Source organism: Balaenoptera musculus, chromosome 3 (assembly GCF_009873245.2).
Source record: "Balaenoptera musculus isolate JJ_BM4_2016_0621 chromosome 3, mBalMus1.pri.v3, whole genome shotgun sequence".
In the NCBI taxonomy this organism is placed as follows: domain Eukaryota; kingdom Metazoa; phylum Chordata; class Mammalia; order Artiodactyla; family Balaenopteridae; genus Balaenoptera; species Balaenoptera musculus.
Genome location: NC_045787.1, coordinates 155384797 through 155397779, shown reverse-complemented (window position 1 = coordinate 155397779; position 12983 = coordinate 155384797). Strand labels below are relative to the sequence as shown.

Below are 12983 nucleotides of genomic sequence, written 5' to 3'. Positions count from 1 at the left end.
GGGCAGCACCTAGCCCATGAGAAGCTCTCAATAAATGTGAGTTCTAATAATTATTATAATTGTGACTTTTGCAAAGAGACATTAAAGAAATATATGTGTTTATTATTCTCCCTTATCACCCCAAGTTCCATCCCATTTCAGTCTTTATCAATCAGTGGACTGATAAAAGGGCTATTGCAGACCATCCTCTCCTCTACATGCTTTTATGTTCTCTCTCCTTTTCTCTCTCTAGGCATATGCTGCTCTGTTATCGCCATATTTACTCATTCCTGGCATCCTTCTTCTTTTGTCCCTTACTCATCTTTCCTTGGTTCAAAACAGAAACAAGAAACCAGAGTCTTTTCAGTTGGAAGGAATGTAAAAAACATATTTTCCACTCTGTCATTTTATAGACGAGGAAACTGAAGTTGAAGAATAGTGAAGAATTTGTCCAAGGTCACACATAACCAGTGATCAGTGGGACCAAAGTTCTCTTGGTGATACATCAAGGTGGTATCAGGAAGTGGTTTAAGATACACATTGCAATGTTAATGTGACTGTGTTTGTGGGTTTAATTGTTTCTCTCCACAGGGGCACCTTTTTTCCATGGCTCAGGACACACTCCTGGGTCAAGCCAATAGGAAAGCTCTCTGGTAAGTATTTGACTCACTTTTCAAAACTAAAGATGGCAACTCGTTAGAGTCTGGTGATTTCTTTTTTTCCTTTCAATCACGTGGAGTCTGGTGATTTCTTTTTTTCCTTTCAATCTTCTGGGTTTTTGATAGTTTAGTTCTCTCTGAGGGTAGACTTCTTAAAAGACTTCTTATCCATATGCTGTTTTCACCACCCGATTTCCCAGTGTGGACCTATGCCCAAGGACTCTGACCAGGGCTGCAGGTGAGCATGGCAAGTGTCCGCTGCAAGCTGGCTCGTTACCTGGAGGATCTGGAAGACGTAGACTTTAAGAAATTCAAGATGCACTTAGAAGACTATCCTAGTCAGAAGGGCTGCACATCACTTCCTCGGGGTCAGACAGAGAAAGCAGATCACGTGGATCTAGCCACTCTGATGATTGATTTCAATGGAGAGGAGAAAGCATGGGCCATGGCCAAGTGGATTTTTGCTGCAATCAACAGGAGAGACCTTTATGAGAAAGCTAAGAGGGATGAGCCAGAATGGGGTGAGTGGAAGGAAGACAGTATATTTTTTAAAATTGTGATAAAATACACATAATATAAAACTTACTGTCAACCATTTTAAAGTGTATGATTCATTGGTGTTAAGCACATTCACACTTTTGTGCAATCAATCTCCAGAAATCTTTTCATCTTGCAAAACTCTGTACCCATTAAACAACGATTCCTTATTCTACCCTCCCCTCAGCCCCTGGCAACCTCTTTCCGTCTCTATGAATTTGACTATTCCAGTACCTTTTATAAGTGGAATTATACAGTATTTGTCTTTTTGTATCTGGCTTATTTCACTCAGCATAAACATCCTCAAGCTTCACCCATGTTGTCACATATGGCAGGATTTCGTTCCTTTTTAAGGTGGAATAATATATTGTGGTATGTATATACCACAGTTTGTTCATCCATTCATCCATCAGTGGACTTTCTGGTTGCTTCTAGCTTTTGATTATTGTGAAAAATTCTGCTATGAACATGGCTGTACAAATCTCTTTGAGACCTTGATTTCAATTCTTTTGGATATATGCCCAGAAGTGGAATTACTGGATTACATGGTAATTCTAGTTTAATTTTTTGAGGAATGTTTTCCATAATGGCCACATCATATTACACTCCCACTAGCAGTGTACAATTGTTCTAATTTCTCCACATCCTTACCAACACTTATTTTATATATATATTTATATATTTTTGATAGTAGCAGTCCTAATGGGTGTGAGATGGTATCTCATTGTGGTTTTGATTTGCATTTCCCTATTGACGAGTGACGTGAGCACCTTCTCCTGTGCTTGTTAGTCATTTGTTTATCTTTGGAGAAATGCCTGTTCAAGTCCCTTTCCCATGTTTTAATTGAGTTGTTTGTCTTTTTTGTTGTTGACTTGTAGGAGTTCTTTATATATCCTGGATATTAACCTCTCATCAGATATATGATTTGCAAATGTTTTCTCCCATTCTATGGGTTGCCTTTTCACTTTGTTAATGGTATCCTTTGACGAATCAAAGTTAGTATGTTTGTTTGTTTGTTTTGTTTGTTTAAATTTATTTATTTTATTTATTTTTTGGCTGTGTTGGGTCTTTGTTGCAGTGCGCGGGCTTCTCACTGCGGTGGCTTCTCTTGTTGCGGAGCACAGGGTCTAGGTGCACGGGCTTCAGTAGGTGTAGCACTTGGGTTCAGTAGTTGTGGCTTGTGTGCTCTAGAGCGCAGGCTCAGTAGTTGTGGCGCACGGGCTTAGTTGCTCTGCGGCATGTGGGATCTTCCTGGACCAGGGCTCGAACCCGCGACCCCGGCATTGGCAGGTGGATTCTTAACAACTGTGCCACCAGGGAAGCCCAGTATGTTTGTTTTTTAATCACTTGTTTTATTATCTTGGCTTCATCTTCTTTTTTCTTCTCATGATAGTGCTATGAGAAGATGGAGGAAAGCAGTTTACTTTTTTCCTAACTTCTTTAAAAACCTAAGTCAGGGCTCATATACCACTAGGAATTTTCTCTGAATAGTTACACTTTATCCAAATCTCTCCTGTGCCTGAAACTTCCTCCAGGTCTCCATCTAGCTCCTCATGTGTCTGCCTGCATAGTCAACAAACTTGAATCTCTGCTTCCCATGGCTCAGGGGGCAATCTCTCACCTTATAGAACTATGTAATTTCTGGGGAAAAGCTTTTCCTATGGCCATTACTTTGGGTGTTGGAATGATCAAAGAAATACTCTTCATCCCTGTGGACAGGCTGAGGGTGAGGTTCTTCCTTCTGGCTCTGGTTCTGAGCAAGGGAAGGGTACAAGGATGGGCTCAGAGGAATCTAGAAAATCACAGGATGATGATGTTGAGCTAGCGGAAATGGGGAATAAAAATGAATCAGCGTTTCTGAAATGGTCAGACAAAAATGGTGGTGCGTATGTAGTATATCCATGCCATTTGAAGTCAGTTTTATATATTTAAACTTCTGTTTTCTAATGAATGTTTACCCTGTTTACCCTGTTTTTTCTTCCAACCCTGTATTGTCCATACTGACATGTCTAAAGTCAATTAAAATGTATTTATACTGGCAAAAAAAAAATGAACCATCAGGTCAGAAGCACAGTGAACTGGGGAAGCAATACGGGTCTAATGAGGGAGATAAAAATAATATGGGGGCATGAGGGCAAGGGCGTACACCAGTAGGATGTTATAAACAAATTGCGTATAATAACAGTTATAAATGTGTCAGTACTTACATACTCAAAAACCCTTTTAAAGTATAATAATCATAGTGGCAGAAGTAGTTCACTAAGCAGTTTTTGTGGATTTTATTCATTCTTCACATGAACCCCAGGAAGCCTGTGCTTTTTCAAACGAACTTTCAGTTTTATTATACTGAGTGAAATAAGCCAGTCACAGCCCCTGGTGGTTGCCAGGGGCTGCAGGGAATGGGGAATGGAGAATTGTTGTTTAATGGGTATAGGTTTCATTTTTACAAGATGAAAAATAATTCTGGAGATTGGTTGCACAACCATGTGAAGTGAGCCTGGAAAAGGTTTTGGTTGTCCATGACTCTGTTCTAATCAGAGCCAAGACTGGGATTCAATGCCAAGTGTGTCTTTGGTGGAAGCCTGGCTCTTAACCACTGTGCCATTTGGCTTTTACATCTGGGTTGTGGGGTGGAAGAATGATAACTAGGGTTAGAATTTTTTTGTTTTTATGGGGGGTGCTGGCTAGGGTTAGGTTTTAGGTAAGAATTAAATTGTAGTCTTGGTTTGAGTTAATGTTTAGATTTTGTTTTGTGGTTTTGTGTGTGTTGGATTAACAGCTTTGCCATTCAGAATAAGTAGACACCTATCAGGAATCCTTTATGTAGCTCTTCGGTTCCTGCCCACCTAAAGTTATCTGTCCCGTGTGTTTCCCTTGGTGCCTAGCTCTTATTCTACTGTGTCTAATTTCTCCTATAAGATGCTTCTTTGGGATGTGTTACTCAGTGATTGTTTAGATCTGTGATTCTCAACTGTGGATGCATGTTGGAGCTTTTAAAATATAATGGTGCCTGGGCTCCACCTCAGAGAACTGACAAAGGATCACTGGAGGTGGAGTCCTGGAATCAGTGTTTTTAAAGCTTTCTAGGTGAATCTAAAGTCAGCCAGGATTCTGAATACTGAAATAGAGAAATAGACATAAGCCAGATTGGTTATTCTTACTCTTAAGACTCAGGATATGGGTAAGATGAATTTCAGGTGTTTGGGGTCAAGGAAGGATGATATTGCTGGCCTTTAGCCATCTTGGGGATATTGGAAAGTGTGTGGGATGGCCTCAAAACCAGAGCACCAGGGAGGGAGTCTGCCAAAGACAAATGAGGATAAGAAACCTTGATGCCTCACATGTTTACTGTTTGATTTCCAGGCTTGGGAGACAGATTCCAAGACTGGATACAGTGTGGACATAATTCTGGGTGGTATCCATTGCTTTGAAATTAGGAGTACAGGAATGCCCCTAACTGGACATGCAACTGAGCTGTATTCTGGTTTGGGAGATGTTCAGGGCAGGTGCCTTTGACCTATGCCAGGTGTTAGATATTGGATCTCAATGATGTCATCTTAATCAGGAGTCCTGGGTTTTGACGCTTTGAATTTTTCTTCCTTTTACTCTCAGACAATGCAAACGTTTCTGTGATAAGCCAGGAAGAAAGCCTTGAAGAGGAGTGGATGGGTTTACTGGGGTACCTTTCCAGAATCTCTATTTGTAAAAAAAAGAAAGGTAAGCAATGGGGGTGGCACTTCTAGTTGGGTTTGGAGACCTGGTTCTGTAGGTACTTGAAGCTAGGAAGGTGGATAATTTGGTGATCCTAACATGTTCCTGCTCCTTAGGGTGAAAAGGCCTGTCTCAGGAAATCCACTTCAGCGTAAGAAATAGATTTATGTTTGCATGGTTCCTTGGAGTCCCAGAACCAAGGGGAGGCAACTGAGTGTTTCAGGTTTTATCAGGCATGAGCTGAAGACTACCTAAAGGAGTAAGATTGAATAAAAAGGATCTTCTGGCCAGGGCCAGTTCATATGACGCTTTGCTGTTCTTTTGTTTAACCGTGTCTAGGAAGACTTTGACACCCTAGATTTTCTGGGGCTGTTCATACCCAGGCAGTGGAGAGAAACTGCAACTCCCATTCCTCAATTCCAGTTACCATTCCTTATAGACCACCGGCCCCTGCTGATAGCTCATCTCTGGTGGATGTGCTCAGGCTTCTTCCAAAATCTAACTTTCTGTCTCTGCCACAGATTACTGTAAGAAGTACAGAAAATATGTGAGAAGCAGATTCCAGTGTATCAAAGACAGGAATGCCCGTCTGGGTGAGAGCGTGAACCTCAACAAACGCTTCACCAGGCTGCGTCTCATCAAGGAACACCGGAGCCAGCAGGAGAGAGAGCATGAGCTCCTGGCCATTGGTAGGACCTCAGCCAAGATGCAGGATGGCCCCGTGAGTTCCATGAACTTGGAATTGCTTTTTGATCCTGAGGACCAACACTCTGAGCCTGTGCACACGGTGGTATTCCAGGGAGCAGCGGGCATTGGGAAGACAATACTGGCCAGGAAGATCATGTTGGACTGGGCGTCAGGGGAACTTTACCAGGACAAATTTGACTATTTGTTTTACATTCACTGTCGGGAGGTGAGCCTTGGGATGCAGAGGAGCCTGGGGGACCTGATCGCCAGCTGCTGCCCTGGCCCAAACCCCCCCATAGGCAAGATTGTGAGCAAGCCTTCCAGGATCCTGTTCCTCATGGATGGTTTTGATGAGCTGCAAGGTGCCTTTGATGAGCACACAGAAGCACTCTGCACCAACTGGCAGAAGGTGGAGCGGGGAGACATTCTCCTGAGCAGCCTCATCAGGAAAAGACTGCTTCCCGAGGCCTCTCTGCTCATCACCACAAGACCCGTGGCCCTGGAGAAACTTCAGCACTTGCTGGGCCGGGCTCGTCACGTGGAGATCCTGGGTTTCTCAGAGGTCAGAAAGAAGGAATATTTCTTTAAGTATTTCTCAGATGAGCAGCAAGCCAGGGAAGCCTTCAGGCTGATTCAGGAGAATGAGATCCTCTTCACCATGTGCTTTATTCCCCTGGTCTGCTGGATCGTGTGCACTGGGCTGAAACAGCAGATGGACAGTGGCAAGAGCCTTGCCCGGACGTCCAAGACCACCACTGCCGTGTATATCTTCTTCCTCTCCAGTTTGTTGCAGTCCCAAGGAGGGAACCAGGAGCACCACAACTCTGCCACCCTCTGGGGTCTCTGTTCATTGGCTGCAGATGGAATCTGGAACCAGAAAATCCTGTTTGAGGAGTGTGACCTCAGGAATCATGGCCTGCAGAAGGCAGATGTGTCTGCTTTCTTGAGGATGAACCTATTCCAAAAGGAAGTGGACTGTGAGAAATTCTACAGCTTCATCCACATGACGTTCCAGGAGTTCTTTGCTGCCATGTACTATCTGCTGGAAGAGGAGAATCAGGGGGAGATGAGGAGCATGCAGCAGAGTAGTTTGAAGCTTCCCAACCGAGATGTGACGGTCCTTCTCGAAAACTATGGCAAGTTTGAGAAAGGGTATCTGATTTTCGTTGTCCGTTTTCTCTTTGGCCTTATAAACCAGGAGAGAACCTCCTACTTGGAGAAAAAACTGAGTTGCAAGATCTCTCAGAAAATCAGGCTGGAGTTGCTAAAATGGATTGAAGCAAAAGCCAAGGCCAAGATGCTACAGATTGAGCCCAGCCAGCTGGAATTGTTCTACTGTTTGTATGAGATGCAGGAGGAGGACTTTGTGCAAAGGGCCATGGGCTATTTCCCCAAAATTGAGATCAAGCTCTCCACCAGAATGGACCATGTGGTTTCTTCTTTTTGTATTGAGAACTGTCGCCACGTGGAATCACTTTCCCTGAGATTGCTCCATAACTCATCCAAGGAGGAGGAGGAGGAGGAAGCGGAGGAGGAGAAAGAGGAGGAAGTTCAACACTCTGATGTGAACGATTGTGTCCTCTCTGATCCTCATGTTGCATATTCTCAGCGGTAAGGAGATTCTGCTTCAGGCAGGTGGTAGTATATGTCTTCTATTTTCCAACCACCTATCTCTTGACACCTGCTCTCTCTCCTTCCTTCTCAACTGTCTTGCAAATGCAGTTGCCACAACTACATAATAATGCCACCACCACTCATTTCTACCAGACCCCTTCATTGGCAGATATTGACTAGTAGAGAAAGGGTAGGTGGACAAACGCCATGAGAAAAAAGCCAATGAAACAAAAAGCAAATGTTTGGTGGATGCCAATTTAGCACAAGGCATTCTGTGGGAGAAAGAATGGAATAAAAATGTTCGTAAACTCAAATTGCTTGTAATGTACTTGGGGCTTTAGTGCATAATACCCTATCAGTACCTAAGGGGCAAAACAACCCCTTTGACTCTGCCCAGGGACACAGAGGACAGAGGGCCCTCAGCATTGGATGCTTGGGGGAGGTTTCTTGGAGGAGTGGAGTTTGAGCCTGCCGTGAAGGATTGATAAGATGTGCGTGAGTGGAGGAGAAGGTAAAGGGATTTGTGCAATGGGTTCTTGTATGAAGAAAGCATGAATATGATCTGAGGAAGAGTACTTATGTTGGAGAAAATGGGGAGGGACATGGCTTCACTGGACCAACCAATGAGGGGAAATCGAGGGAAATAGGGCTGGAAAGGAGAGAGTGCTCCAAGGCCCCCACCTTGTGTTTGCAGCCAGGCATTCATCAACAGCACCCCCTTCAGGGTCTGTTCACCCACTTGCTAGGGGGTTGGACGCCAGTTGCTGTGTGTGTACAGTGAAGGGATTGAGTTACTTGACTTCTAAGTCCTTGCACAGAAACTGCCACAGCTACAGTGGCTGTGGGGAGGTGGCTGTTCTGTGAATGCTTGGGTTTAACCGCTATAGAAGACACTTGACATAGGACAAAAATCAGGAGAAAGAGAGCTGACCCTTTCACTGGCAGCAATAAATTTTCAGCTCCCTCTCTTTGCCTCAGCACCACTACCAGGATGACATTTCTATTTACTGTCGGGTCATCAAGGACCACCCGCTGGGGCTTCAGTGGAGGCTAAGACCAAGGTCCTGCTCACAGCGACTTACAGTTGGGTTGTGGGGACAGGAAGGAAACAAGGGCAGTTGGTAGAGAGGATGGGCTTTGGCAAGAACACTGGTGGAGTGCACCTGAAGCACATGTGTGGAGCCCTTGAACAGCCGGACCCTGAACGATGGGGCATGAGAGAGCCATGGATGTGCAAAGGGCAACCCAGATTGAGGGAATAGTGGGTTCAAAGGGTGGGAGGTGGGAAAGCAGGGTACATTTTGACAATGGCAAATAGTTCAGAATAGCTAGAAAGAAGATGGGAGAGGGAGAGAAAGAGAGAGGGGGACTAAGAGGAGAAGGTCTGCTCTCTAGGGCTCTAAAATTGAAGCTGAGTAAACAAGACATCTGACAAAGATCACACGGCTGTGAGGAAGGCTGGCAGAGACTCAGACTAAAACTCCTGATGAAGAGCCTGATGCCCATCTTGCTAGATGACAGCTACCTTCTTCTGAGGGCAGGCGCTTGCTTTGCGTGTTCTAGAGCCTTCGAAGGGCCAGCAGCATGGGCATCCACCTGGTGCCTGTTAGAAGTGCAGGACTGCAGGCCTGATCCTAGATCCATGGAGTCAGAATCTGCATTTTAACAAGAGCTGAACTTTGAAATCACCTGGAAGTCTTAAAAATATCAATATGCTTGGTCCCACCTCAGAGGTTCTGACTCTATTCCTATGGCCTGGCCTAGGGATTTTCGAGAGCACTGCTGATGCTATTGTGTAGCCAATGTGAGAACTGGTCTCTGGGTCACTTAGCAGAGTGTCCAGGGCCATGGACAGGACAGCCGACTGTTGAGGGAGGAGAAGGATGCCTGAGGGAAGGGCCAGAGGGTATTCACAGTCAGCCAAAGTCACAGGCTCTTTCTTAATTGTTTTTTACTTTTAATTTTATTATTATTATTTTTTATTGAGGTATAGTTGATGTACAATATTATATAAGTTTCAGGTGTATAGCATAGTGATTCACAATTTTTAAAGGTTACATTCCATTTATAGCTATTATAAAATATTGGCTATATTCCTTGTGTTGTACAATGTATTCTTATAGTTTATTTATTTTACACATAGTGGTTTGTACCTCTTAATCCCCTACCCCTATCTTGTTCCTCCCCCTTCCTTCTCCCCACTGGTAACCACTAGTTTGTTCTTTATATCCGTGAGTTTGTTTCTTTTCCATTGTAGTCACTAGTTTGTTTTATTTTTTAGATTCCACATATAAGTGATATCATACAGTATTTGTCTTTCACTTATATCCCTTAGCATAATACCCTCTAAGTTCATCCATGTTGTTACGACAAAATTTCATTATTTTTAAATTTAATTTAGTTTTTTAAATTTTAATTATTTTTTTTGTATTTGTTTATTTATTTATTTATGTGTTGGGTCTTTGTTTCTGTGCGAGGGCTTTCTCTAGTTGTGGCAAGTGGGGGCCACTCTTCATCACGGTGCGCGGGCCTCTCACTATCGCGGCCTCTCTTGTTGCGGAGCACAGGCTCCAGACGTGCAGGCTCAGTAATTGTGGCTCACGGGCCCAGTTGCTCTGCGGCACGTGGGATCTTCCCAGACCAGGGCTCGAACCTGTGTCCCCTGCATTGGCAGGCAGATTCTCAACCACTGTGCCACCAGGGAAACCCTTTAATTTAGTTTTTAATTTTTATTTCTTTAATTGAAGTATAGTTAATTTATAGTGTCATGTTAGTTTCAGGTGTACAGCACAGTGATTCAGATATATATATAGATATATATATATATTCTTTTTCAGATTATTTTCCCTTATAGGTTATTACAAAATATTGAATATAGTTCCCTGTGCTATACAGTAGGTCCTTGTTGGTTATCTATTTTATATATAGTAGTGTGTATATGTTAATCCCAACCTTCTAATTTATTCCTCCCCCCCACTTTGGTAACCGTAACTTTGTTTTCTATGTCTGTGAGTCTCTTTCTGTTTTGTAAATAAGTTTATTTGTATTATTTTTTAGATTCCACATATAAGTGATATCATATAGCATTTGTCTTTCACTTATTTCACTTAGCGTAATACCCTCAAGTCCATCCATGTTGTTGCAAATGACAAAATTTCATTATTTTTTTATGGCTGAGTAGTATTCCATTGTGTGGCGTGTGTGTGTGTGTGTGTGTATACATCACATCTTCTTTATCCATTCATCACAGGCTCTTTGAATCATAGGTGTGTAGAACAGTCTTACCAAGGCTCCTCTGGCCTTTTTCATTCCTCAGTGCACAATCTTTGGTTCTGTGACTCATTTCTTAATTCCCAGGAGGCCTTTGAACTGGTGTCAGCCACTCCTGGCCCCTAGCTTCAGTTTGCTATTCTTAGAGATTGACTTTGTTTTCTGTCCTTCCTTCCTTCCAATTTCTAGATTGGTGAACTATCTCACTTCCAGCATTTGCAGGGGCATCTTCTCAGTCCTGAGCAATAACTGGAACCTCACTGAATTGAACCTCAGTGGCAATACCTTGGGAGATCCAGGGATGAAGGTATTATGTGAAACACTCCATCAACCTGGATGTAACATTCGCAGATTGTGGTAAGAACATGTGTGTGTGTATGTGTGTGTGTGTGTGTGTGTGTGTGTTTGTGTGTGTGAGAGAGAGAGAGAGGGAGAGAGAGAGAGAAAGGGAGAAGAAGGACCAGATTAGTGATTAGTTTTCTAAGGTTGTCATAACAAAGTACAACAGACTGGGAGCCTTAAACAACAGAAATTAATTTTCTCACAGTCCTGGGGGCTAGAAGTCCAAGATGAAGTTGTCAGAGGGTTGGTTTCTTCTGCATCTTCTCTCCTTGGCTTGTAGTTGGCTGTCCTCTCCTTGTGTCTTCACATGGTCTCTGTGTGTGTCTGATTTCTTCTTCTTACAAGAACACAAGTCATGTTGGATTAGGGCCTACCTTAATGACCTATTTTAACTTAATTACTTTTTAAACCCTGTCTCCAAATATAGTCACATTCTGAGGTCCTAAGTGTTGAGACTTCAACATGAAATATTTGGGGGGACACAATTCAGCCCATAGTAAGTGGGAAGGCAAAATTGATTGGAAGACAGTTGTTTGGGAAGTTTAAGATGGGGAAGAATAAAAGGGAACTGAAAATAAGTCATTTGTTGGTGTTATGAAAGGACGTGACTTTCAGTATCTTCCATTTCTTCATTAGCCATGCTTACAGATGAGATTTGAAGAGTTTCATCAAATACAGCAATGGCTACCTGGGCTGGAACCCATCAAAATATTTTTCATAGATTAAATTGTCACAGGGAATCTCTTGTAGATTTATTAATAAAATGCTTACTGTGAGCCCACACTGTGAATCAGACTCGCATGCCCTGAGTTGAGCACACAGCTGTATGGGCCATCCCTCCAGCCCTCTTCCATCACACATCTGCATTTTTGATGAGCTACACAGCCAGTGTTAAAGCCCACCACTCCAGGACATTTTCATTCCTTCCTCTCTTGCTCGTCATAACCACACCATCACCAGTCTTATTTTACCTATTACACAAACCATTGTCCACTTTTCCTCATCCTCACTCTATTACTGACTAGAGTCCTTAGACTCCTTAATAAACAGAAATTAATTAGAGGCCAGATGATGAATTCAGGCAAGGCTTTATTGGGGCTCATGCTACAGCACAAGGGAGCAAAAACAAGTTACAGGTGCCCTTGCTCGCTCCCTGAGTGGGGGGCGAGCTGGTCCCTTAAATGGGGTGACAGTAGGGGCAGATCCAGGGGTCTGGCCAGAGGCGTGGCTTAGGTGGTCTGCCACCCCCTTGGTGGTGCTGTGTGCAGGGATCATGCGCAGTACCCTGCTTTTGCTCCTGGCACCTCAGAAATGGCAGTTGGGTTTTGACTTTTTTGTATCTTATTGTTCATAATTTGCCCCAACTGCACACATGCATGCAGTTATGTTTAGTCCCTTATAGTTTCTTTGTATTCTGTTGCTTGAGCAGATATTTGTCCAGGTGCAAGCACTGCAGTAAAGAGTCCCAGGTCCCAGCCTATCTCAACTCCACCAGCCCAGGTCCAACAACCACCGTGATTTGCCTGGATAGTGCAATAGACTCTAAGACCATAAACTTCTCATGACAGGATTCATGTTTGTTCTGAAATTGTCTCTATAATGTCTGGAGACATTGTTCTTACCATGTGTTCATGCCCCAAAATACATATTGAATGAATATTGGCTGTTTGGTCTCCCTGCATCTACTTTTGCCACTCACCAATCATTCTCTGTACAAAAGACAGAGTGTTATTTAGAAAATTATACTTTGATCGTGGCATTTCTATGCTTAGGTGCTTTTTCTTTGCTCTTTTGACAAATTATAAAATGTTCTTCTTGCCTTCAAGGCTCTGGCTGGCTTTGACATTTAACCTTCCTCTCCACCATCATCCCATGCCACTCTCCCCATCGCCCCTGTGGGTGCCCCTGTGTGATTCCAGAAAGTGAGACACAAATGGGGAGACATGGGTGAGAATGAGATGTTTTGCAGATAAGATCTATTATCCATTCGCTTCTAGTTGGTGTGGAAATGGAGGCAGAAAAGATGATCCAACGAGCTCCAGGACATTTGAACTATTCACCTGGAGATGAGCTGGAATATTGTTCTTGCTCCTCTGATAGGGACTAATTGTTGTTGGTGGTGGTGATGGTGGTGACGGAGTGTGTGTTTGTGTGTGTGTAGAGCAAATCAAGAATCAGAGCTGC

General features: G+C 43.4%; 1 protein-coding gene across 4 annotated transcripts in view; it reads left to right on the top strand.

Annotated features, from left to right (window-relative positions):
• The first annotated feature begins 568 nt into the window (after positions 1–568).
• NLRP3 (NLR family pyrin domain containing 3) overlaps positions 569–12983 on the top strand; it is a 54286-nt gene continuing 41871 nt past the window's right edge. For 3 of the 4 annotated variants that reach the window (XM_036849416.1, XM_036849419.1, XM_036849420.1), the window contains exons 1-5: positions 569–632; positions 839–1159; positions 4788–4892; positions 5408–7184; positions 10647–10814. In XM_036849416.1, coding sequence (XP_036705311.1) covers positions 883–1159; positions 4788–4892; positions 5408–7184; positions 10647–10814 — 2327 coding nt within the window. In that variant the 5' untranslated portion in view covers positions 569–632; positions 839–882. The remainder of the gene's footprint in view (positions 633–838; positions 1160–4787; positions 4893–5407; positions 7185–10646; positions 10815–12983) is intronic. The other variant, XM_036849418.1, reaches the window with a different exon arrangement.